Genomic DNA, 23,965 nt, shown 5'->3' with positions numbered 1-23,965 from the left:
GTTTATGAGTCTTTCCTTTGTGTTCATCACTCACAATTAACCACTTCAATAACCATGAGATGTGTTAGAAAAAAAATTGTATCACTTACTGATTTATTTGCAGTCTAGTATTTCCCTTCAAAGGCATTGACTATTTGGCATTTAATTTGTACAAAGAGGAGAGGATTTCAAAATTAGTTTAGGTCACTCCCAAGTATAAAGTTATTGTGGTGGAGTGGAGGGAGGTGGAGCAAGTCTTCAGAAGAGAGTTTCACACACATATACACTTAAATTAAACTAAATTTATATCTCTATTTTGAATATAAAAAAAAAAATGGTTTAGGCCTTACTGTAGAACTTGGACAAATTTAGTTAGGGTTTTTAACTAAATTTAGATACATGGTAGTAGAGATTAATAAAACACAAAAAGTATTATCCTTTTTTTTTTAAGAAATTAATTTTAATGCAGTTATGTGTTTGGTTTTAATTGAGAAACCTAGCCTATTGCACCTAAAGAACTATAACCAAATTGTACCATCTTTAGACCTAAGATAAGGTTGAAAATGAAGGGATCAAATGGTTTCCTATCCAACCATATTTGGTAAGAACTCAAATTGTTAGCAAATTTAAATTTTGTTTTATACTAATAAAGCCACCGTTAACTTGTATTCAACAGCATTACTCAATTATTCTAATAGGAAAAACTTGGGTTTGAATCTCCTTCCTCAACTTATTGTAAGCCAAAAAAAAAAAAGTCGATCCATTCCTTTGCACTCTTCGATTTGAGAATGGAAACATCTGCAACTAATTGTCTACTTGAAATTTCAAATTCAGCCTTAGATGATTTGGCCAAGTTAAATTAGTCTCTTCAAGTGAAAACAACAGCTAGCCAAGTTAATAGTCATACTTAGAAACAAAAAAGGAAGCATGAGAATCACACATCTATGTACCCCTAGTGCAATTTCATCTAACATGAACTCTGTTTATGAACGACTTGGAAAAAAAACTTGTTTTATGGTCATTTGTTTAGCAAACAAGCCAAGATAAGTTTGATTATTAAACGAGTCAAGATCAAATATTATAATGTATTCATGAACAAGCTCATGCACATGATACTCGATTTAACTATATGTAATATTATATTTTTTATATAGATACTTGTCTAAAACCATACTTATATAGACTAGAGACTAGATAGTGTAAATTTGTAAATAAATTCATATGATATCAAATTACTATTATAGTTTATTGATATAATATAAAGAGTCCATTCGTAGTGGAAATTCATAAATTTGTGAAGGGGTAAATCAAGTAGTTTGGAAATAAGCTTGAGCTTGTTTAACAAGAAAATGAACTAAACTTGAACATGTAATCTTATTTGGTAATGAGTTCTAGCTTGAATTGTGTTTGAAATTAAATTAAATGAACAAGCCCATGCTCAGCTCATTTACAATCCTGAGTTCATCATTTTGTGAGATTTAGGAGACATAAATGCATTAGCCTAAAAACTGATGGCAAAATAAAGATGATAGCTCCAGATGCTTGCTACCCAATACACCAATTGCAGGTGACATAGTTAAGTTTTTCGAATGGACTTCGATCACATATTGGCAAAACTGCAAAAGGTTCGATCAGTGAGAATTGCCAGACCACCAAGAAAGTAATTTCTCATTTCTCACTGACACTGAAGGCCTAGCCAACAAAGCTAACAAAATGAGAGTCTGCTACCCTTTCTACCTCCCCAGTCTGTAACTTTGAAATTTAAGTGATTTCCTCTCTTAACATTTCAAGAGCTCGCACATTATGACTGCCACATCTGGCCAAACCCACCAAGAAATATTGCTCTATTAGTGCTAGTTATGGCATTAAAACTAGTATGATAGAATTCATACGATACATACCTATGTATCGAACGATTCATGAACACTTACAATAAACTTTTACAATACGAAACTTTACTGACAATTATGACCATAGGTATGTCACTAAAAGACATAAACATGGCCAGGTTCTTTCAGCACCAATGACACATTTAAAATAACCAAAAAAAAAAAAAAAATCACACTTTAAAACATTGCTCTCCCCCTCCAAGCCTACACTTAATAATTAAATGCTTTCTTCCCCAAGCCACCAACCATCCAGGCTTTTGCCAATGAAATCCAGCTCAACTGGTACCATCTCCCCTGTGAGGTCATGAATTCAAAACTCATTGGGTGCGTGTGTAATTATCAAAAAAAAAAGAAAGTGTTTTCTTTCCCATGCTTTTCAACTATTTCAAGAGCTTGTACATTACACCTGCTACATCTGGTCAAACTCACCAAGAGATGTTACTCTTATAGTGAAATAGCTATGGCACTATAACCAGACCATCAGTTTTGTTTTCACAAACTTCACTGCCAGTTTTCACAAACTTCACTGCCAGTTCAAGAACTCTGCAAACTTGGTTCAATCACAAATGAACTCCAATAAAAAGAAGGGGCAAGCATTATTCAGCAGAAAGTACGTTTAAATCCATTAGCATCTTACCAAAAGTTAACACATCACTTAAACAAAGGGAGCAGTAACTCTTGTGCAATTCATATGCAACAGATAAGAGAAGCAATATAAAATGACTTGGCATATAAGTTGCACAGGTTGTTATGATACATGCCCATCATCATTTACAAAAGATCTTCATTGATGGACAATAAGAAATAATAAAATAAGAAAAAAAGCAAAAGAAAAGAAAGAATCAATTTGGCTTCTCATATGAATTCTGGTCTCTAAACTCCGCAATGGCACTTCGAATCATTTCAGCCATGTGGGGTTGCACAAAAAGGTGAGTGCTATCCAGAACTTGTATTATGAACTTCTGTGATGCAGGCAATGAGGCATTGTAATTTATGATGAATTGTGCCATTGGTATGTCACTGCAAGAGACAACCATGACCAGGATCTTTCAGCATCAATGACACATTTTATAAGAGGACAAAACATGAAACAAAAATCCTGTGGGCATGAAAACGCCTTCCTCACCATTCATCAGTTAAATTATTGGATTGAGAGGCAATTGATGCCTTCAAATGATCACATAATGAAACTAATCAGAATCCAACTAATAGATTAACATTTTTGGATTGCTCAACGATAATCAACTAAAAAACATTCCAAATGCAAAAAATCATGCTGTAAACATATTCCAAGTAACATGAACAGTAACAAATCTGATGTTTGATGTTTTGGTTAAGTGTTTTTGAGCTTTAAATGGATGTAAGATCAGTGTTGTTAAAAGCGCTGAGCGCACTTAAGCGCAAAGGCCTCCTGGAGCCTAGGTGCAAAGCGCAAGCGCGCGCCTGATCGATGTAAAGCACACATTTAAAAATTTTAAAAAAAATTACTATTAATGATCAATACAACAATCAAGTGATCAATTAATCATATAAATTACAATAAAACATTTTATATAATTTATATAACATTTATATAATTCTTTTGTGCTTTACAAAATATATGCAATCATGATATTTGATGGCCATAATTACAAAACATGGTTGAATCAAAATAGAAGTATAGAACCAAGAAGGCAAAGGCTAAAAAGTACTAGAATGTAAGTAATGTTATCTTTGTGAGTGTCCGATTTAGTGTTTGTTTGTGTGGTTGTGGTTAAAAGTTCAAAAATATCTAAAGAGATAGGCTTAGGTGTATGGTAGCACACCACACTATTAGTTTTTATATATTAAATCAATGGCTTATATCAAACATATTTATATCTAATGGCTAAAAATCAAATAAGGAATTTTTAAAAAAAAATTTAGAAAAAGCTCAAAAAAGCGTGCTTTGCGCTTAATAAAAAAGCTCAAAAAAGTGTGCTTAAAGCGCGCTTTTGTGAGGGTGCTTCACTTTAGAGGGAAAAAGTCCCAAGGGCTTTGCGCTCTGCGCTTAAGCGCGCTTTTAACAACACTGTGTAAGATGCAACGAAGTGGTGTCTTAAGTGAAAAAGAGAACCTAATTCGCCAAGAGAAGAATACTTGATTAACTAAAAACGCACACACCCATGCACAGAATGAGCAGTCCTTGACATAATTGGCAATGCTTCAGGTTAGAAAAGGTATCATACCAGGAAATGAACAGTCCTTTAGTTGCGTTAACCATTGTGTATCAGCAACCTCAGACCTTTTAACTGCAAAATGAACATGTACCAACAGACAAGATCACCATGTTACAATCGCAGTAGCACATACAAAACAAGGAATTTAATTTTAATATGTTGCACAAACTACATAAGAGATTCATCCAAATCAATAACAAAAGTCTCATTGTATGTGCAATTGCAGTCCACGAATAACACAGTCACACCCACACCCAAAACAGCAAATTATAAACCAGTTGACATGTGGAAATGGCCAACTCATACATAATTACTATGATAATTACCCTTTAATTAAAATAAATAAATAAAGTCATGTTATGCCACCATGACACACACAAATCAAACAAATACAAATACAGAAATGTAAGATTTTTATTCCATTATATGTGACCACCTGAGGGTACTATCGTTCTTTTATTTTTACTAGTGACATGTCTTTTCATTGGAAAAACATCTGGAGGATGAAGGTGCCACTTAGAGTTGCTTTCTATTTGTAAAGTGCAGCATTGGAGAAAAATTTTAGATAATGGATATAATCCACAGCAAAGACACCTGTTTGTGCTATATTGGTATTATATGTGCAAATGTAGTGGGGAGTCTGTGGACCATTTACTCCTACACTGTCCTATTGCTAGAAAGTCATGGACTATAGTGTTCAGTTTATTTGGAATTCCATGCATAAAAGAATTAGGATAAATTACATTTTAAACCTTATATTATTTCATATCAAACCTAGAGTTCCAAATTTTGCATTTAAAACTTATTCTTCATCTCTTTTTTTTAATTTTATAATCAAGTTAGATTTCATTCAAAACAACATCCGAGAGGAAACCAACGTACAAAAACAACCAAAACCAAAAGCAGAGCACAGCCTGCACAGCACCTAACCACCCTTACTACAAGAAGAGAACAAAAATACACCAATCAACCAGGAGACAAGGAAAAAAACTAACTCTACAGACTGGTAAAGCATAATACAACTTCAGTTATGTGACTAGAGAATAGAATCTGCAATTCCCATGTTATGACAAATGTCTCAGTTAAGCCTAGAGTTGGGATACTGCTTGTTGCCCTCAATTCAAGGTTTGACTTGCTTCCTGATCACCTCACCAATCTGGTCCTTTGTTAACTCATTCTTCATCTAACATAACAAAATGAACCATCCAGTTATGCAATATCGTTGCCTCCGCACAAATGCATCATAACTAGGGATGAATGTTCCCATCCTGACTCAATCCGTCTCATACTCTCATCCTGTCCTGTATGAGTTTTCCCCACCACCATGAGGGGATGGGAGGGATTTCCCTATCCCACCCTGAGTGTATGTAGATAAATACTATTTCATTTTCTAATATAAATTCAAATTATTTATGTATATAATTTAATATTTTTATCACTAATATAATATTTTTATACATATCTTATTACTATCCAAAAATGGAAAAAAACTGGTCTCCCTCTCTCAATACTCTCACCACCACCTATTCCCCTTCTTTGTCATCTCACTTGTGCTCGTTTGGCATCCCGTTTTGAATCCGCATTTCTTTCAAAGTTCAGATTTTTTAAGCATTCTATTTTCCAAAAACTGAAAAAATAAGTTGTACCAAATGGGCACACTCTATTTGGTGAATGAAACAAAATATATCGGTGCCGGTAAATACTGGTGCACCGTTTCAAGTTATCACTATCTAGACAGCAACCAACAACAGTGTAATCATAAGACCCAGCCACCAAATCACCATTATACTCCAATTTATACATCCCGAGGTATCAAAGACACAACTACAACTGGACCACATATATGAGACAGATAGCTTTCATTAAGAAATACCCATCACGGTTTGCAGCAAATTCAAGAAATTAAGATCAATTTCAAGCACGAAATCATTCAAAATTACAATGAAAGTTGTCCATAGCTCAGAGATAAACAGAAGTACAAAAACCCCGGTGAAGAGATTAGCCTAAAAAATAAAAAGCAGAGGAAAGTAGCAAACCTTGGTGGTGGCGTTGATAAGCGGCAAAGATTGAGGCCGCGGAGACGGAGAGAGAATGTGAGAGCAGCGAGCAATCTATGTGAGAGTTTTGAGTTTGCTGTTGGATGAGAGTGGGCTTATTGTGGGTGGCCTTTACCCGTTGATGGGAATGAAGTGGAAATGGAAGGTGGAGATTGAGATCATAATTGCGTCTATGAGGAGTTGAGGATTTTTTTCTTTTTTTTTACCATTTAAAATATAATTACTTATTTAAACATTTAAAATGTTTTTACTTTTCTATGATTTGGTTAGTTATTATTTTTGTTATTTTCATTAAGATATGAAAATTTATTTTTAAATTTTTTAGTAAATATTAGTATAAGTTATTATAAATTTATAAATTATTACTATTATCTATATATATATATATATATATATATAACCGAAACCTCTAAAGCCCCCACAAATTTTCCACATCATCATTTTAATTTATAAAAAAAATTTAATTTTTAAAACTAAATAGTGAGAGAGCCCTAACAGGAGTCTCTCTCTTTTTTCCTTAATCCTAAAGTTTTTTTTTTTAATTTTAATTTTTTAAACTAAATAGTGAGAGAGTCCTAACAAGAGTCTCTATTTTTTCCTTAATTCTAAAGTTTTTTTTTTTTTTTTTATACATGAATCTTTCTTTTTTCTTTTTTTGAAACCTAAAATGAGTCCTTTTTTTTAAAAATATTCTAACATGACATCATCATTTTTATAAAAAAATTTTAATTTTTTAAACTAAATAGTGAGAAAGTCCTAACAAGAGTCTTTCTCTTTTTTCCTTAATCCTAAATTTTTTTTTTTTTACATGACTCTTTCTTTTTTCTTTCTTTGAAAGCTAAAGTGAGTCATTTTTAAAAAAAATATTCTAACATGAGGTCTAATTAAAAAAATATCATAATTATTTTTTTTAATCCTAATTCTAATGTAAGTATCTAAAAAAGTCAAAACTTTCAGTTTTATATTATATATAGATAATAATAATAATGTGACAAACTCTAAGAATATGATAATGCAATTTGTAGATCTACTATTAAGATAACATAGATTAGAGTGGTGGTGGATGGTAGATTTAATTGCAGTTGAGTATTATATGAAGTTATCACCATAGAATAGCCCACGCTAGAATGTGTTATGTGGAACCAATGATATGAAAGAATTTTTTTTTTTCTAAACCATTATATTGAACAAAAAATTACTTATTTTCATTTATTTTCAAGTTATGCATTTTTTAAAGCTAAATCATAAACCTTTAAGCAAAATAAGTCATTTTTATTTTTATTTAACTATCCCGTGCATCACACGGGTTAGCGACTACTTTATTATATCACCGATTGGATTAGCGGTTAACCCTGATCAGACCAAAGAGGCAAAAATCACTATTTTTTCAATTCTATATTCGGTTTAGTTTTTAAAACCATGATAATAACTAGTCTCATGCCTCATAGCGTGTTCTAAGAGGGTTTTTTTTTTTTTTGGTTTAATACTTTAATGTCAAAACTTCCCTTCATCTCAATTTAAGGTTTATGTGTTTGTCCAACAATATTTTTGCATTTTCCAATCACTAATATTGTTAGGAGTGTGATATTACACCCACACAGGCTAATGATTTCAATGCAATTACAATTATAAACTTTTGTTTAATTTAAAGAAATATATGAATTTACATTAAGGACAAATTTGACAATTTATTATGATTTATACAAGTAAAAATCCTCTCCTCCCCTCCAATCTCCACACGATTTTTTTTAAAAAAAAGTTCTATTAGGCTTATGACTTTTTTATAACGGTTTTCTTTTCTCACCACGACCATGGATTTTGTAAGTGCACAATTGCACCTGGACCCAAAGACAACTATGGGCTCAGGCCCAATGAGCCTTAAACAATGAAATTTGTAGAGTGTGGGCTTGAAATCTAGATTAGAGGTACTGAGAACTTAATAACAGGCTATGGTGTGCAAACACTTGTAAATAATGAATGATAATTGCAGATGGACCTCCTCGGATGTGAGCCGAGGACTACTTCTGTATTATTTCTCTTTCTTTCTTAAAAATTACAATTCTTCTCCCTCTTGGTTACAGACTGCCCCCCTTAAATACTTCTTCTCCTGATGCTTTATCCACGTGTTGCTCAAATCCCCTCCCCTCTAGATATTTCTTCTCTTAGTGTCTTTGAATAGTAACCAGAAGTTTCAGTTATACTGTTCAGGGGTCACTTCCCTATTAATGCGGCCAGGGAGGTAGGTGCAGAGTCTTTAATGTGGAGGTGGCAGCCTTTGCTCATGATATTTTTCTAACACCGGTGTATCTAGAAGGTTCAAGGTTTCTCACTTTTAACCAACAGTCTTTCCAGAATTCTGCCTTGACCTTCGTAGTGAATCTCTGAGTTCTCTTGGGTCTGTCCGAGGAGAAACTCACCCTCGGATGTGTCCTCGGACCCTCGACGTATGGGCCGATTCGCAGTACTAACAAATTCTTAGCTCAAGAACAGATCGGCCCTCCTTGCTAGAGCCCAAAGGCCCAAATGCCCGCTTGGATCCTTTTACTCCCCACAGATTTAATTTGGTTTGACGATGTTGGCCTTGGCCATGTTGAAATATTAACACTTCATTTGTCAACTAAATTTTGTACATTAAATTTTTTTTGGCTAAAATATTTTTACTATTTTATTTTCTTCTCTCTCCCTCTCTCTCTTTATTTTACATTATATTATTTTCGTCTTTAAACTTTATCATAACTTCCAAAATCCTCTATAATTTATTGTAAAATATGATACTAAAATGATAGTGTGGGGGTCAAAATCAACTAACAAAGGAATAATGATAATGATAATTGATCTACACAATTAATTTCTAAAAGATGGGATAAATCCACAATAGGAGATTTAAGCAATTAGTTAGAGATGAAAAAGAACTAAATCAAGCTTTCATATATGTTAGAACAAGGTTCCCAAGGTACGTGGGAAGGATTCAAAGGTTAAAGGCTTAAGAAAACAATATCACTAGTTTAGCTTCCTATCTCTCTCTCTCTCTCTCTCTCTCTCTCTCTCTCTCTCATTCTTGCCTAAACTTTCTCTCTCTAATTATCTGAACCCTCTCTCTGTTGTCTCTCTCCTCCTTTTATAGCCTTCTTCTCTCCTTCTTTCCTCCTTCAACTGGATTGCCCCATATGGATTTAGGGGATACTTGTCCCGTCATTTCTCTGCACTGCCATCTTTTGATCATGAGGGAGCACTTTTGGGAGTGCTTCCATTGTTCAGGCTAGTCATTCAACATTTAATGTGGCTGACATTAGGTGAAGGGTTTCATTAATGCAGAGATGATTGCTTCATTGGATTCTATGTTTTCTATGTCGTGTCCTTCAAGATGAGCTTGGAAAGTGGAGGATCTCGGCCGGAGAAGGGAGGTGTTATTCGAGATCCCTTCACCATCTTGGGGTGAAGGCTCTATCTATTACCTCGGTGATGAGCCTCGGGAAAGGAAGACATTATGGTTCTCCATGACGGCAAGCCCAAATGGCTTCTCTCTACTTAGCAGGCTATTTCACTTATCACCATACTCTGGACTGAGCCCATCCCTCAAGTTTGTTTCTTGGGCCTTGGTCCTCGAGCTGAGCTCTCATTCATCCCCCCACGGATAGATAATGCAAAATATCAACCAAAATAATGCAAGACTCACCGGCAAGGATGTCCTTCAACTGCACCGTTTGGCCATTTGGTATGGGAATTTCAGCACTTGTTGATAGGGTCTCGTAGTTAGCAGTTTATATAAGCGGCTGTTAGCCAACTATGCAAAAGAGCGTTCCGAGTTCCGACTCTATTGTTTGTCTAGAAGAGTTCCCTGCAAGTTGTTTCTCTGTTGCTTTAACTGATGTATTTGCATATTAAAACATATATCAAGAAAATTTCTTACCGTTTATTAAAAAAAATAATAATGTACATGCATAAACTAAATACAGTAATTATAGGTATGTTTGAAGAAATCATTTTTTGATGAAAAAATTATAATAGATAACCAAACACAAAGTTATGATTATGATTTTTATGTTCTTACCAAGAATGGGGAGAGAGGAGATTTGAGTATATGTTCTCATCCATGGGGGAATTATGTAATGCCATTGAGTCAAAAGGCTCTAGGCAACACAAAACTATGGTATTTAAGAACTTTTGACACAAATCTTGATTTTTCTCCTTCCCACCATAAATTATTATTTTCTAATTTTTTTACACATAAATCTTGAATAATATATTCTAAACCATGATACGTAACTAATCATTAGTATAAATTTAGAAAATGGTGCAACATTTAGTCATATTTTCTTTAATGAAAAAAAATTAAGACTAAAATATTATTTTTATCCTTGAAGTATAGTCTACTCTCTGTCCTTCAGTGCGCTCCTATTAAGTTTTTTTTTTTTTTTTTGCTGAATGCTCCTATTAAGTTTTATGGACTAAAATAAAACCCAGATGTTATGTCAAGGAAAAAAAAAAGAAAAGAAAACCTAAAGCATATCATTTTTTGTCCCTAAGATATAGTGTAGGTTAAAATATGCATTCTAAAAACACGTAGATAAAAATTTAAGGAAAGTGGAGAAAATGACGAAGTGTGTGACATTTTAAATTTTCAAGAATGAAAATAGAATATTGTGAGAACTACAATATGAGGGGATAAAAGAAATTTATTAGTCTCTTTTGGTAGCAAATCTCAAGATGAAGATTGTGCGGCTTGGTTTGTTGAACTGTTTACTCTAATTAGTAATATTATGTGTGGTTCTTTAATTTGTTAATAAGAAAATTGTAAATCTCAAAATGAAAATTGTGCAACTTGGTCTGGTTGAACTTTTAATTGAAACATTACTTGTATGTTTCTATCATGAGGTGGGGACAAGTTATCTCGATCTATCTTTGTCCATGTTGCCATCTCTATTCCTAAAAAATATAAAGCATCCTAATTCCTAATTTATCATATCTACATGTACGTGTATCATAATTCAATGAATAAAAATAATATTTCCCACCATTAGGGTACTGTACGGGGAAGGGCCCCGGGCCCATTAGGCCTTGGACCCTAGCTTTGTGGCACCATACGAGAAAGGGCCCTAGGCCCATCAGGCCTTGGGCCTTGACCTTGAGAGACAACACTTGACCCTATCCCTGTTGGACTTATGACCTGGTCCGAACGCACCCTGAAGCCCAGTTTAAACCCCAAAAACCATAATGGGGCTGTCATGTCTTGAATGTCAAAAGCAAGCCCCTCCCGATCAACTCTAACTTGGTTGGGAGTGTGATTGCTCAGGGATACAAGGTCTCAGTCGTCTGGTATTGTCTTGGGGAGTATCGTTGCCGAACAACCTTTTGGTGGTAGGAACCAGTTCAATGACATTACCATTGTTCCCAACGATACCTCCACTTAGAAGCAATGGAATTGGACCCCCATTCACACAAGTGAGATCAGGAAATAATTATAACACCCCACTTACCTCCACCTATAAAGGGGAGGATAGGGTGAGAGGTTAGGGGGTTGGTAGTATAAAGAAAATAATAGAGGAGAGAAAGAGAAGGAGGCCATATCGAGAGGAAAGGGGAGCAACTCAGTGAGGAAAAAGAGAGAGAGAGAGAGGTTTGTAAAATCAAGAGGGCGTAGCTAGGTCTCTAAGTAAAGGACTACCCATAGTAGGAAATCCAAAACCCACAATACAAATAAATTATGAGCCCAAGTATAGATTGAGCCCGTTGTTTGTACATTAGGTGCGCACAATTGGCACCGTCTGTGGGGATCTCCTACGTAGCTGTGGTTCTGCCGAGACTCACGCAGGGAAAATGTCCGAAGGTCAGTCAGGGAATTATGCTGGAAGTGGTTCTGGGGGATCCTCTCGGGGGTCAACCTGGTAGGAAAGAAGGCAAAAGAGGCGTGAAGACAGGCAGCATGAGTAGGAGGAAGAGCAGTCTGATCTTAGAGAAAGGTCGTTCCAAACACATCAAACACTCTCGGGCACTTCAGGGCATCATCGTTTTGACGAAAGAGATGAGGAACTTGAACGTTTGCATAGGTTGGTGAGAGATTTGGAGGTGGAAGCAAGAGATAAGCATCGGAGAAGAGACCACTTGAAGCGTGAGGAAGCATCGGCTAGCGTGGGAGGCTACCATAAAGTAGGCTCTCACCAATTTGGTTCCCATCAACACTGGGATCGTTCACGAGAGTATGCAAACCGAGACTCAATTTCCCCAGAGGAGGAACGACCCTAGAATGCTGCTATGGATGCTATGAGTCGAGCATTACGCAAAGCTGCTCGTTCGCCATTTTTGGGGGACATTGAACGGGCCCCCATGCCGGGTAGATTTGCACGGCCTCTATTCAATTCTTATGATGGGAAAACGGACCCGGTAGAGCACGTAAACCATTATATTCAGATGATGTCCTTGCATACTCATAACGATGCATTAATGTGTAAGATATTTCCCTCGAGTCTTGGACCCACCGCCTTGAGGTGGTTCAATGGATTAAGGAAAGGCTCAATTCATAATTTTGCTGAGTTGATTCAAGAGTTTGGTGTCCGGTTCATGACATGCAACCGAGTTCCGCAATCCGTGGATGCATTACTATCAATGAAATGGGGGCAGGGGAAACCTTTCGCAGCTATGAAAATCAGGTGTTGGGAGTTGTACAATGAAATTGGCGGAGGCAACGAAAAAATCGCTCGAGTACCTTTCGGTTGGGATTGCCCGAGGATTCCGAACTACAAGACTCGTTGATAAGGAGACCACCTGAGGATATAAGGCAGTTGATGAGCCGCATTAAAGAATATAAGAGGTTAGAGGACGATCGGCAGCAGAACAAGGGTAAAGGTTCGATCATGAGTTAGCCTCGGTAGGGGGTTTTCAATCAAGGCCCCGAAGGGATTTGAGGATTCGGGAGCAGAGCGCATAGGTAGGGGAAGTGAACATGATGTTCAAAGAGCCAATGCACAAAATTGTGGATCGAATAAAAAATGAACCATACTTTTGATGGCTGAACAAGATGGGGGGTGACCCGTTGAGGAGAAATAAAAACTTGTACTGTACTTACCATAAAGACAAGGGGCATACCACCGAGCAATGTAGGGTGTTGAAAGACCATCTAGAGTAGCTGGTTAAAGTGGGGTATTTGAAAGAGTTTGTGGTAGACCCAAGGAATCAAGACGCCGCGCAGGGAGCTCGGCCTCTAGGAAACCCTCTTCCATCCCCATTGGGAGTGATAGAGGTCATCCACGACACTTCAAGAGGTACCGTGGTGTTCGGAAGGAAAGGGGTATTGACTATGGTGCCAACAGAAGGTTGCTCGGGAAAACAACCCTCCAAGAAGAAGTTAAAGCTCACTCGGGAACCCATTCCCTTCAATGATGATGATCTAAAAGGAACGATCCAGCTATACGACGATGCTTTAGTGGTCACCACCTGGATAAATGGCTTCATAGTGAAGAAGGTATTGATAGGTCAAGGGAGTGGTGCTGAAGTGATGTATCTTAACCTATTCATGGGGCTTCGGTTGAAAAATGAGGATCTCACGAAATAAGACACACCCCTAGTGGGATTTAATGGCTGGATGGTGATCCTAGAAGGGCAGATTTCACTTCCCATAAACATGGAAGGCAATGAGGTAATGGTGATGTTCATTGTGGTCACCTCATTTTCACACTATACGGCAATTCTTGGAAGGCCTTGGATTTATGCAATAGGGGCAGTTCCATCCATCATGCATGTGAAAGTCAAATTCTGCTCCAAGCAAGGCATTGCTATAGTGAGGGGAAATCAGCAAGTAGCTAGGTAGTGCTTGGTGGCCACTGTTAACAGTGAGATCAAATAGAAAGAACCAGCCAAAGGAATTCCCTTATAGCAATTACAGGAAACCTAGGAGGAATTAGGGGCTTGTGGTGCCAAGGACCTAATAACGATAAGGGTACTCCCGGATGATGATAAGAGTTTCCAGATAGGAGTGAGCATGAAGGACAAAGATAAAGTGTAGATACTGCTACTTCTTGTACAAAATATGGATGTGTTTGCTTGGAGCCCATATGAGGTGCTTGGGGTCAACCCTGAGTTCATAGTTCACAAGCTTAATGTAGACCCGTTGTTCCCTCCCAAGAAGCAGAAGCCAAGGAGATCAGCCAAGGAGCACGTCAAAGCTACTAGGCAAGAGGTCAAGAGATTGAAGGAGGCTAGGCAATAAAGGAGATTTTCTTCCCGGAGTGGCTTGCAAACATTGTGGTGGTGAAAAAGAAGAACGAGAAATGGAGAGTTTGTATTGACTTCACTGATTTGAACCGAGCATACCCGAAAGACCCCTTCCCCATGCTGAAGATCAATCAGCTCATGGATGCCATGTACGGGCACCCGAGGATGAGCTTTCTGGACGCTTTCTAGGGTTATCATCAGATTGCCCTAGTTGCCGATGATTAGGAGATGACAACATTCATTTCCCTCGATGCTAATTACCATTATACCGTGATGTCATTTGGGCTAAAGAATGCTGGATCCACTTATCAATGGCTGATGACGAGAATGTTCAGAGATAAGATTGGGCATACAGTTGAGGTGTACATTGACGATATGGTGGTAAAAAGCAAAAGGGAGGCGCAGCATATTGACGATCTTAAAGAGGTGTTTGAAGTACTGCAACAACATAAGCTGCGCCTCAATGCTGACAAGTGTGCTTTCGGAGTGGGGGTCGACAAGTTCTTAGGGTATTTGATCACTAACCGAGGAATAGAAGTCAACTCTGATCAGATTGAAGCCATGAAGCTCCTCAGGCCGCCAAGTAATCCAAAGGAAGTCCAAGTGCTGACCGGTATGTTGGTTGCCCTTAACCAGTTTATTTCAAATTTTGCCGACCGATGCCGTCCATTTTACCAACTTTTGAAGAAGTGGAAGGGATTCCAATGGAATGAGGAATGTGAAAAGGCTTTTCAGGATTTGAAGGAATATTTGGTACAAGCCCCTATGTTAATAGCCCAGAGCCTGGCGAGGACTTATACATGTACCTCTCGGTGTCCGAGCATGCCGTGAGTGCCGTGCTGTTGAGAGATTAAGGGGTGCAACAACCAATATACTATATCAACAAAATCTTGGTTGATGCCGAGACGAGGTATTTGCCTCTGGAGAAGTTGGTATTAGCACTAGTTCATGCTACGAGGAAGTTACCCCATGATATTCAAGCCCATACCGTCTATGTACTGATTGCGTATCCTCTGCAATTGTTGTTGAAGAGATCCGATTTCACAGGTATAATAGCTAAGTGTGGAACTCAGCTGGGCTCCTTTGACATCAGGTATAAACCTAGAAGCTCGGTGAAGGGTCAGGTTCTCGCCGACTTCGTTGTAGAGTTTTCCCCGAGAGGGGAGATAGATATGGTCTGTCACATAGAAGTCCTCCCGTGAAGGGTTTTTGTGGACAGCGCGTCTAATGCATCAGTAGCCGAGGCTGGAATTGTAGTTATCACCCCTAAAGGAATAAAACTAGAGCACTCTTTTAGGCTAGGATTTAGGGCTTCTAACAACAAAGCCGAGTATGAAGCCCTGCTTGCCGGATTAAGGGTTGTTTTGGACCTAGGAGCAAGGGAAGTAGAGATCTACTCGGATTCTCGATTGGTGGTTAATCAAGTGCAAGGAAGTTTTGAGGTCAAAGATCCATGGATAATGCAGTATTTACGGTTGGTAAAGCAGACTATGGCCACATTGGAGTCGTCGTTGACTGAGGAGGTACCCTGGTTAATCAAAGTGGAGTTGGTAGCCGAGCCGAGTATTAATGCGGGGGTAGGTGTTTCACTCTTAACAACAGTCGAACCATGTTGGATGGATTTGATCATTGACTTTTTAGCTAAGAATCAGGTGCCAGCCGATGAAAAAGAAGCAGAAAAGGTACACCGGGCTGCTACTCGGTACTGGTTGTCAGTTGATTGTAAGTTGTACCGAAGGTCGTTTGAGGGGTCTTACCTACAGTGTTTGCACCCCATCAAGATTGAGGAATTCCTGACTGAGCTACATGAGGGAGTGTGCGGCAGTCACGTGGGGGGACATTCATTAGCCCACTGAACGATGACTCAGGGATTTTGGTGGCCGCGAATGCAAAAGGATGCTACCGAGTATGTACAAAAGTGTGAGCAATGTCAGATGCACACTCCAATGATCCACCAGCTGGTGGGGAACCTAAATCCTATTAGTAGCCCATGGCCCTTTGTGCAGTGGGGGCTAGATATTGTTGGTCCATTCCCTCAGGCTACAGTAAACCGAAGGTTTGTTTTAGTGGTCGTGGACTATTTCATCAAGTAGGCAGAGGCAGAGGCATTGGCAAACATCCAGGACGTGGATGTTAAGAAGTTTGTATGGAGAAACATAGTAACAAGGTTCTGGGTATCAGAGTCACTAGTGTCAAATAACGGGTTGCAGCTTGGCGGTAAGGCTTTTCTCGAGTTTTGTAGCAACGTTGACATTAGGAACAGGTACTCTACTCTGGCATGCCCGTAGAGTAATGGTCAGGCAGAGGCCACCAACAAAGCCATCATGAATGGGTTAGAGAAAAGATTAGAGGGTGCTAAGGGCAAGTGGGCCGAAGAATTGCCCAATGTTCTGTAGGCATACCGGACAACCTTAAGGAGGTCCACAGGAGAGACTCTGTTTTCTCTAACATATGGAGCAGAGGTAGTCATACCAGCCGAGGTAAATTTGTGCAGTGTGGGGGTTTCGAGATTCTCTCCAGCCAAGAATGCAGAATTAATGGTAAGACAGTTGAACCTGTTGGAAGAGCACTAGGAGTCAGCAACCATACGGCTGGTAGAATACTAGTAAAAACTTGCTCAGAGATATAACAAAGACGTGAGGAGAAAGGAGTTTAGTGCTGGTGATTTGGTACTTCAGAAGGTTGTAGGGAACACACGAGATGTCAATGCAGGAAAATTAGCACCTACCTGGGAGGGACCATATAGAGTAACTGCCATTGCTAGAGCAGGAGCATACTATTTGGAGGACTTGGACGAAAGACCACTTCCCTGGCCATGGAATGCTCACAATCTGAAGAAGTTTTACCACTGACGATCAGTGTGCAGGAGTATGGGTTGAGTATAACAATGCATGTATAAAATATTAAGTAGTACAAAGGTGATGTTTATTCATGCAGGTGTATTTGTACCTATAGTTCCATTGTTGTTAACTCACTAACCCCGATCAACAAATGTGAAGAGAACTAAGACTATTCATTTTAAGGACAAAAACCTGCTTCTCGGTTTGATCCTAATCACCGAGCAGGTGGAAACCTTATATCAAATTATTCTAAGGACAAAAACCTGCTTCTCAATTCGATCTTAATCACCGACCAGGTGGAAACTTTATATCAAATTATTGTAAGGATAGAAGTCTGCTTCTCAGTTCTATCCTAATCATCGAGCAACTGGAAACCTTACATCAAATAATTTTGATAGAAACCTGCTTCTCAGTTCGATCCTAATCACTAAGCAAGTGGAAACCTTAAACCAAAACATTCAAGGACAAAAAGTAAACTTTGATTTGAATAGCCAGTCATCATAAATGAGAAAGTATGATATGATGAGGAAGCTGACAACCACAATCATTTATAAATTCAGCCATTATTTACAAACATGGATGAAAAAGGCGTCTAGTCACCATCTTGGGATGACTAATCAAAGAATTAAAAATTAAACCATTGTTCTGCCACTACAACCCGGTGACCATAGGCAAACCGAGCAAATAAAAAGTAAAGAACAAATAAGAAAAAAAAATAAAAGGTCTAAGGCAAGTAAAACATCAACAATCATACTATAGGGTCGGTAGGCGGAAGTTGGGCTATGTCCTCAGCGAGCTGTCCTGGCGCCTCCTCGGCTGGTTGGATTGCTAGGGATGGCTGGGTTTGGACGTCCTTGACAAATTGGGCGGCAGCATGAAGGTTGCTGGTGACTTCCAGATCAACTAACTCCACGTGGGAGTCAATTGCCTGCACCAACTCCCTAATGCTGGGGGTATCTTCCTCATCCGCAGCACCGGCTTGACTCTGAACTGGGGGACGAGGGGCTAGGTACGGAATTTGCTCGGGATTCCTCAGTGGGGAATCCTCAACTACTCCCATTGCTTGTAGGGTTGCCAGCCACCCTTCCCTGAACCCATGATGTCGGGCTTGATGGACAATGGGCTCTATAGAGTTTTCAGCCTCAGTGAAGCCTACATTATACCACTTCTCCTCGCAGGCTTCAAGGGTCGCTTTCAGGTTAGCAATCTCGTCAGCTTGGGCCAAGTTTAGGCTATCTACCTTTGCCAATTTGAGCTCTATGCCCCCCCAGCTTAACTTCCATCTCTGTTAATTTATTCTCTGCCACCAATTAGGCTTTCTCGGCAGACTGCGCCTTCTTCTCGGCGGCCTCAGCAACTTTGCCCTTCTCCTCCGCCATGGCAACCGCAACGTCTTTTAAGGCCTTCTCCCGTTCAGTATTCTCGATGGCCTCCTTTAACCTCTCGTCAATGACGTAGGTCAACTGCGTGCCTTATGATGCAACATTGATAAAATGGTAAGTGAAGGCAAAGGGAATACACATGCATTGTAACAAATGGAAAAGGGCGAGATAGTAAGTTACCACAATAGTATGCCACTACAGCCACCTAGCCAGTGACTCGTCGGCTCCGTCCGAGAAGAAGTGAACATCCTCAGGCAATAGGAGGCCCTACGCCAAACTCTAGGCGACCCGCCCCTTTCGCCTTGTGCCCATGTCCTTACGCTGGCAGACACCGGTAGGGGCCTTTCACCAAGTCTGAAGGTGATCTACCAACCCACCTCGGGCTAAGAAGAGGATGCCACATTGGTCCCGACCTAGGCAGTTGGTTGAGAACCACCAGTCGGCTCTTGGATCGCGATCTCGCCAGATACCTAGGGAGGGTCCTTGAGGGACTATCACCTGGAACCCTAGGTGGTTTTTCGGCGACGCGCTGCCTTTTTCTGGTTTGACCAGCAAGAGGGGGAAGAGAAATATGATCCTTGCCTTGGGGGTGTTGAGGTTGAGTCGCTGGGTGGGTGCCAAGCAAAAATCGGTTAATGGTCATTACTTGCTTTTTCACCATCTTTTCGCCTTGACCAGCCTCCACTCCACAAGAATTAACAGACTTGGCTGCTTCCGGCTCGGCTACTTGAACGGGAGCTCCAAGCTCTTCGACGGGTACGAGGGACCTACGACTTTGAGATACAATATCAGTCAAGGCGTCCTTTGTTGGTGCAAGATCATCCGCGATAGTGTACCGGGGGCTGAGGTCTCTAGCTTCACCTATCGTTAGAAAGGGGGGGGGGGCAAATTGGTGTGTTGAACGTCGATATATGACAAAAGGGGACTGTCCACCAACAGAGCCTGGCTAAATGGCTGCCAGGTAGAATATATTGGGTTACAGCTGAGTATCAAGTGGGATGCCCGAAGCTGTCCGCTCGGTACCAACCAACATAACGCAGCAAAAGTGGACAGGGGAGCTCATCGGCAAGCCAATTGCTGCTTACCCGGACGAATTCTCTCGCCGAGTTTCTGTTAGAGTCGAGAAGGCATGATATAAGCCGTACCCGCATATCCCTAGTTTTTAATAGTAATCTGTCTTAATATTTCCGCATAAACTATACATAAAGTTGATGTCGTGATGGTTTAGTTGCAACCTGTATATTTGGTTTAGTTTACTGACGCAACTCACAACTCTGTAAAAATTGAGGGGGAGTTGGTCAGTGCATAGGCCATAGAACCTAAGGGTACCTACAATGAGAGGGTCCACGGGAAACCTAACCCCACCCTCTAGGATGGCTATCAAAGGAAAAAATGCTACATTTGGATTAGAGCGCCTCTGGAGAGCGATATCGCCCTCGTGACAGTAGGCGACATTGACATCTCCAGGAACACCATAAGCTACCCTAAAACTAGCCAAAGCCGCTTCAGAAGTGAGGAGATGAAAGCAACCCATTCTTAAATTCTAAGAGTGAAGAAAAACTTGAAAGAAAATGAAAGAGTAAAGAAGACTTACTATGGACTCTAGGAAATGATGATTTGAATTGGAGAATTTATGCACGGGAGAAATATGCTCGGTAGAGAGAAAACTGAAGAAGAAAGGATGTAAAGAGTAGTGCGAGAGGTCAGGAGAAACTATTTATAGGGCTAAAAGCATTTAATGAAGACGGAGGTGGGAAAAACCCTTCTTTTTTCTTTTTGTAACCCCCACACACGTGGGCTCAGTTCATAAATCGTCAGGCGGTTCATGAACCATCATGTTATAATTACTGCTGGATGTGACAACCTGGCGCATCGCTCCTTTTAAGAAAGCATTGACGGCCAATTTGTTCTTTTAACCGTCGACGATTGAGCTTCCCAGGAGATCAACAATGCCATTCAGATCGTCCTTGATTCATTCCTGGTAGCCGGGCACGAATCAAGGGGGGCTAATGTACGGAGAAGGGCCTCGGGCCCATTGGGCCTTGGACCCTAGCTTTGTGGCACCATACGGGGCAGGGCCCTAGGCCCATGGATGCCTTGAGCCTTGGCCTTGAGAGACAACACTTGACCCTATCCCCATTGGACTTATGACCTCGGTCCAAATGCACCCGACAGCCCAGTTTAAACCCCAAAAACCATAATGGGGCCGTCATGCCTTGATTGTCAAAAGTGAGCCCCTCCCGATCAACTCTAACTTGGTCGGGAGTGTGATTGCTCGAGAATACAAGGTCTCAGCAGTCCGGTGTTGTCTTGGGGAGTATCGCTACCGAACAGCCTTTTGGTGGCAAGAACCAGTTCCAATGCCATTACCATTGTTCCCAACGAGTGAGATCAGGAAATAATCATAACACCCCCACTTACCTCCACATATAAAGGGAAGGTTAGGGGGTTGATAATGCGAAGAAAATAACAGAGGAGAGAAAAAGAGAGAGGCCATATCGAGAGGAAAGGGGAGCAACTCAGTGAGGAAAAAGAGAGAAAGGGGTTTGTAAAATCAAGAGGGCGTAGCTAGGTCTCTAAGCAAAGGACTACCCATAGTAGGAAATTCAAAGCCCACAATACAAATAAGTTGTGAGCCTAAGTATAGATTGAGCCTGTTGTTTGTACATTTGGTGTGCACAAGTACGTTTGGTATACTGAATGAGAATTACGACAGGAATTGTAATCTTTATTACTATGAATAAAATGTGTTTTAATGTAATAACTAAACTTATTCATTAATTTGGTTGTGAGTTATAACATTAGAATAAAACTTAACATTTATTATAGGAAATTTTTTACTCATACAATTATATCTCCTTAAAAATTGTTATTTTTAAATTTAAGAGGGATATGTGTTATTTTTTATGATTTTTAATTTTTATAATTGTTAGATGTATATGGAAAGTTTTTTTATTTGGAAGTATATTAAGTTTTGAAATTATTGCATTTATTGAGGAATAGCTAATACAACCTTTTAAAGAGGAATAATTACTCCTTATTTTAAAGAATAGCTATTCGTAAGGAATGATTATTCCTTGTAATAAAAATATAACCAAACTAAAGAATAACTAAATCATAGGAATAACTATTACATTACAGCATCTGTTATAGTCTACTAAACATGTCTTAGTGTTGTCCCTCTTGTCCAACCAATAATAATATTTCACTATTCAACTTCAACCATAAATAAATATTGTGACCTATCACAGGTCGCTTTTCCTTTTTCTTTTTCTTTTTTTTACGAGATAACCAAAATATAACAATTAAAAAAAAATCATATACCTAACATACTGAATTTCATAGAATCGAAACTGAAACAACTTTAAGAAGATTATTGTTGATTACTTCGCTATTATTACATGTTTTTTTTAGCAATATGCATTTTATGTGTCTTATATACAAGTAAAGTATTACCTCCACAACATTTTCATAACACTTTTATAACGAATTATAAATGGTAAGTTGTTATCTATATAATAACTAATAGCCGAAACGTTTGCTTTTTTGTTGGCCACTTTTCATTGCGCCACGTGGCTACATAAATTGCAGCCACATTTACATTTTAAAACACCGAACAATTGTGCATTTTCAATATGTTTATTCACAATTGCATCTATTCTGAATCTGTGCTAGTATGCTTATAAATAGGCATCCCCTCATTTTGTTTAAAAAGTTAGTTTTTCATACATTCATAAGAGTCTTTAGAGAGAGAGAGAGAGAGAGAGAGAGAGAGAGAGAGTTCTATTTGTTGTGCACAAAGATTGTAGTGTTTCTTTTACATGTTGTTCATCATTTTATATTGGTCAATTTTATATCAACCATTCTGTATTCATTTGGTTTGTAAGTTTTACTTTATTTTTCGTATAAATTCACATAGATTTGTGCATATATTGTTTATTGATCTTATTCACAAAATCACAAAAGTAAATTATTTGTGTAATTAAGGTTGAAGTAATCTCAAAATTGTAGAATTCTTGCCTAATTTGACACAAACAACACAGTCCAAGAGTTGCTTTGAACTTGTAAGGTGTGACCCTGGGTCAAGAAGCCTCCATATTTCTAATTCAAAATCTCTTTCTACCATAGTGAACATGTAAACTTCAAGCTGCTTCCTTCCTTTTGCAGTTAAATAATTTCTCAAATCCTCCCACGCCGGTCGTAATCTCACGAGTACATTGGTATCACGATTCTACACAAGGAATACAATCATTACATAGGAAAATGAGAAATTATATACTTCACAACAAGCCCCTATAACTAAACCAACGTGCTCTACTCATGTTGCAAAATAGCCATCTATACAAAATTTTATATAATATGTTTTGGACTTAGTATTAGTCCCGGTTACTGCAATAGCAAACTATATTGGTTCCCAAGTAGCCTAATAGCAACGAATTCTACAAAGCTAGAAACCCTACACACATGGTAGGATGGAGTTAGCATAAATACAATTAAAAACCCTAAAATAACAAAATGATTAGTAGACAAATAGAAAATTTGATTGACTTGGAGACAGAATTGAATGTTATTCTTAAACAATATTTGTCTTCACACAAGAGTTGTTAAAGGGTTGCTACAAATTTGTCCCCAAGATACAACTAAGTTTATTAGGTTTTACAAATAGTAATTTTGAAGAAAATCCATAGGTTTCTTGTATTTCCAAGAAAAATGAAAGAAAGAAGTTGAGAAGAAGTTACCAAATGAATATGAACCACTATTTATACCCAAAGGATCATGGCCTTTCAATAGGCACCTTTTCATTCAATATACATATTTTCGGTCAATAGACTCATTTTCATTTAATAGGTGCATTTTCGATCAATATACATCTTTTCATTTAATATGCACTTTTTCAGTCAATGGACCCCTTTTCAGTCGCACATTTTCATTCAATATGCACTTTTAATAAATATCAAATATAAAGGTTTCAATAGGCACCTTTTGATATATCCAATTTGAAGGGTTATGAAATTTCAATAGGCATCTTTTGGTATATATATTACAACATATTTTGTACATTATACTTATATATACAACACAAACTAAACTAAAGACGCAACAATCTGTTTTTAATTCCTTCCCACAAAAAATTAATAAATAAAACAATATTGTTTTCTTTTGTCTCACTAATAAACATTTGTGTTATTTTTTTCAATATATATATATATATATATATATATATATATATATTTATTTATTTATTTAATATCATGCATTTTTTCTTACTACTCCAACTAAAAAAAAAATGATTTTTTTTTCTTTCTATAACTCATCCAGTAGCTATTCTTATGCATTGCATAGGTTAGCGACTAGTTGGTTATAATTTGAACCCACACTACTGAAATTATATTTTTTACCCATCCAGTAACA

The 23,965-nt window shown here is 38.4% G+C and overlaps 2 protein-coding genes across 2 annotated transcripts; one reads left to right on the top strand and one right to left on the bottom strand.

The window, feature by feature from the left end:
- Positions 1 to 2,467: 2,467 nt before the first annotated feature.
- On the bottom strand, positions 2,468 to 6,253 carry LOC142612819 (general transcription and DNA repair factor IIH subunit TFB5). Its single transcript, XM_075784980.1, has 3 exons — positions 6,103 to 6,253; positions 4,076 to 4,138; positions 2,468 to 2,888 (listed from the first exon to the last, which is right to left on the bottom strand). The coding sequence occupies exons 2-3, from the start codon at positions 4,108 to 4,110 to the stop codon at positions 2,711 to 2,713; spliced, it is 213 nt and encodes a 70-aa protein (XP_075641095.1). The 5' UTR covers positions 4,111 to 4,138; positions 6,103 to 6,253; the 3' UTR covers positions 2,468 to 2,710.
- A 6,122-nt stretch (positions 6,254 to 12,375) lies between these two features.
- On the top strand, positions 12,376 to 12,873 carry LOC142612060 (uncharacterized). Its single transcript, XM_075784192.1, has one exon. It carries the CDS (start codon positions 12,376 to 12,378, stop codon positions 12,871 to 12,873), a length of 498 nt encoding a protein of 165 aa, XP_075640307.1.
- Positions 12,874 to 23,965: the final 11,092 nt, after the last annotated feature.

The sequence above is a fragment of the Castanea sativa genome, chromosome 10 (genome assembly GCF_040712315.1).
Source record: "Castanea sativa cultivar Marrone di Chiusa Pesio chromosome 10, ASM4071231v1".
NCBI lineage: Eukaryota > Viridiplantae > Streptophyta > Magnoliopsida > Fagales > Fagaceae > Castanea > Castanea sativa.
This window is presented reverse-complemented; position numbering and strand designations above follow the sequence as displayed.

Bases quoted from the DNA above. Each gene is read 5' to 3' on its own strand.
- LOC142612060 (XM_075784192.1), top strand. From the start codon at position 12,376: ATGGATGCTATGAGTCGAGCATTACGCAAAGCTGCTCGTTCGCCATTT.
- LOC142612819 (XM_075784980.1), bottom strand. From the start codon at position 4,110: ATGGTTAACGCAACTAAAGGACTGTTCATTTCCTG. The intron at 2,889-4,075 runs GTATGATACCTT...TGTCTCTTGCAG, and splicing joins AAAGGACTGTTCATTTCCTG to TGACATACCAATGGCACAAT.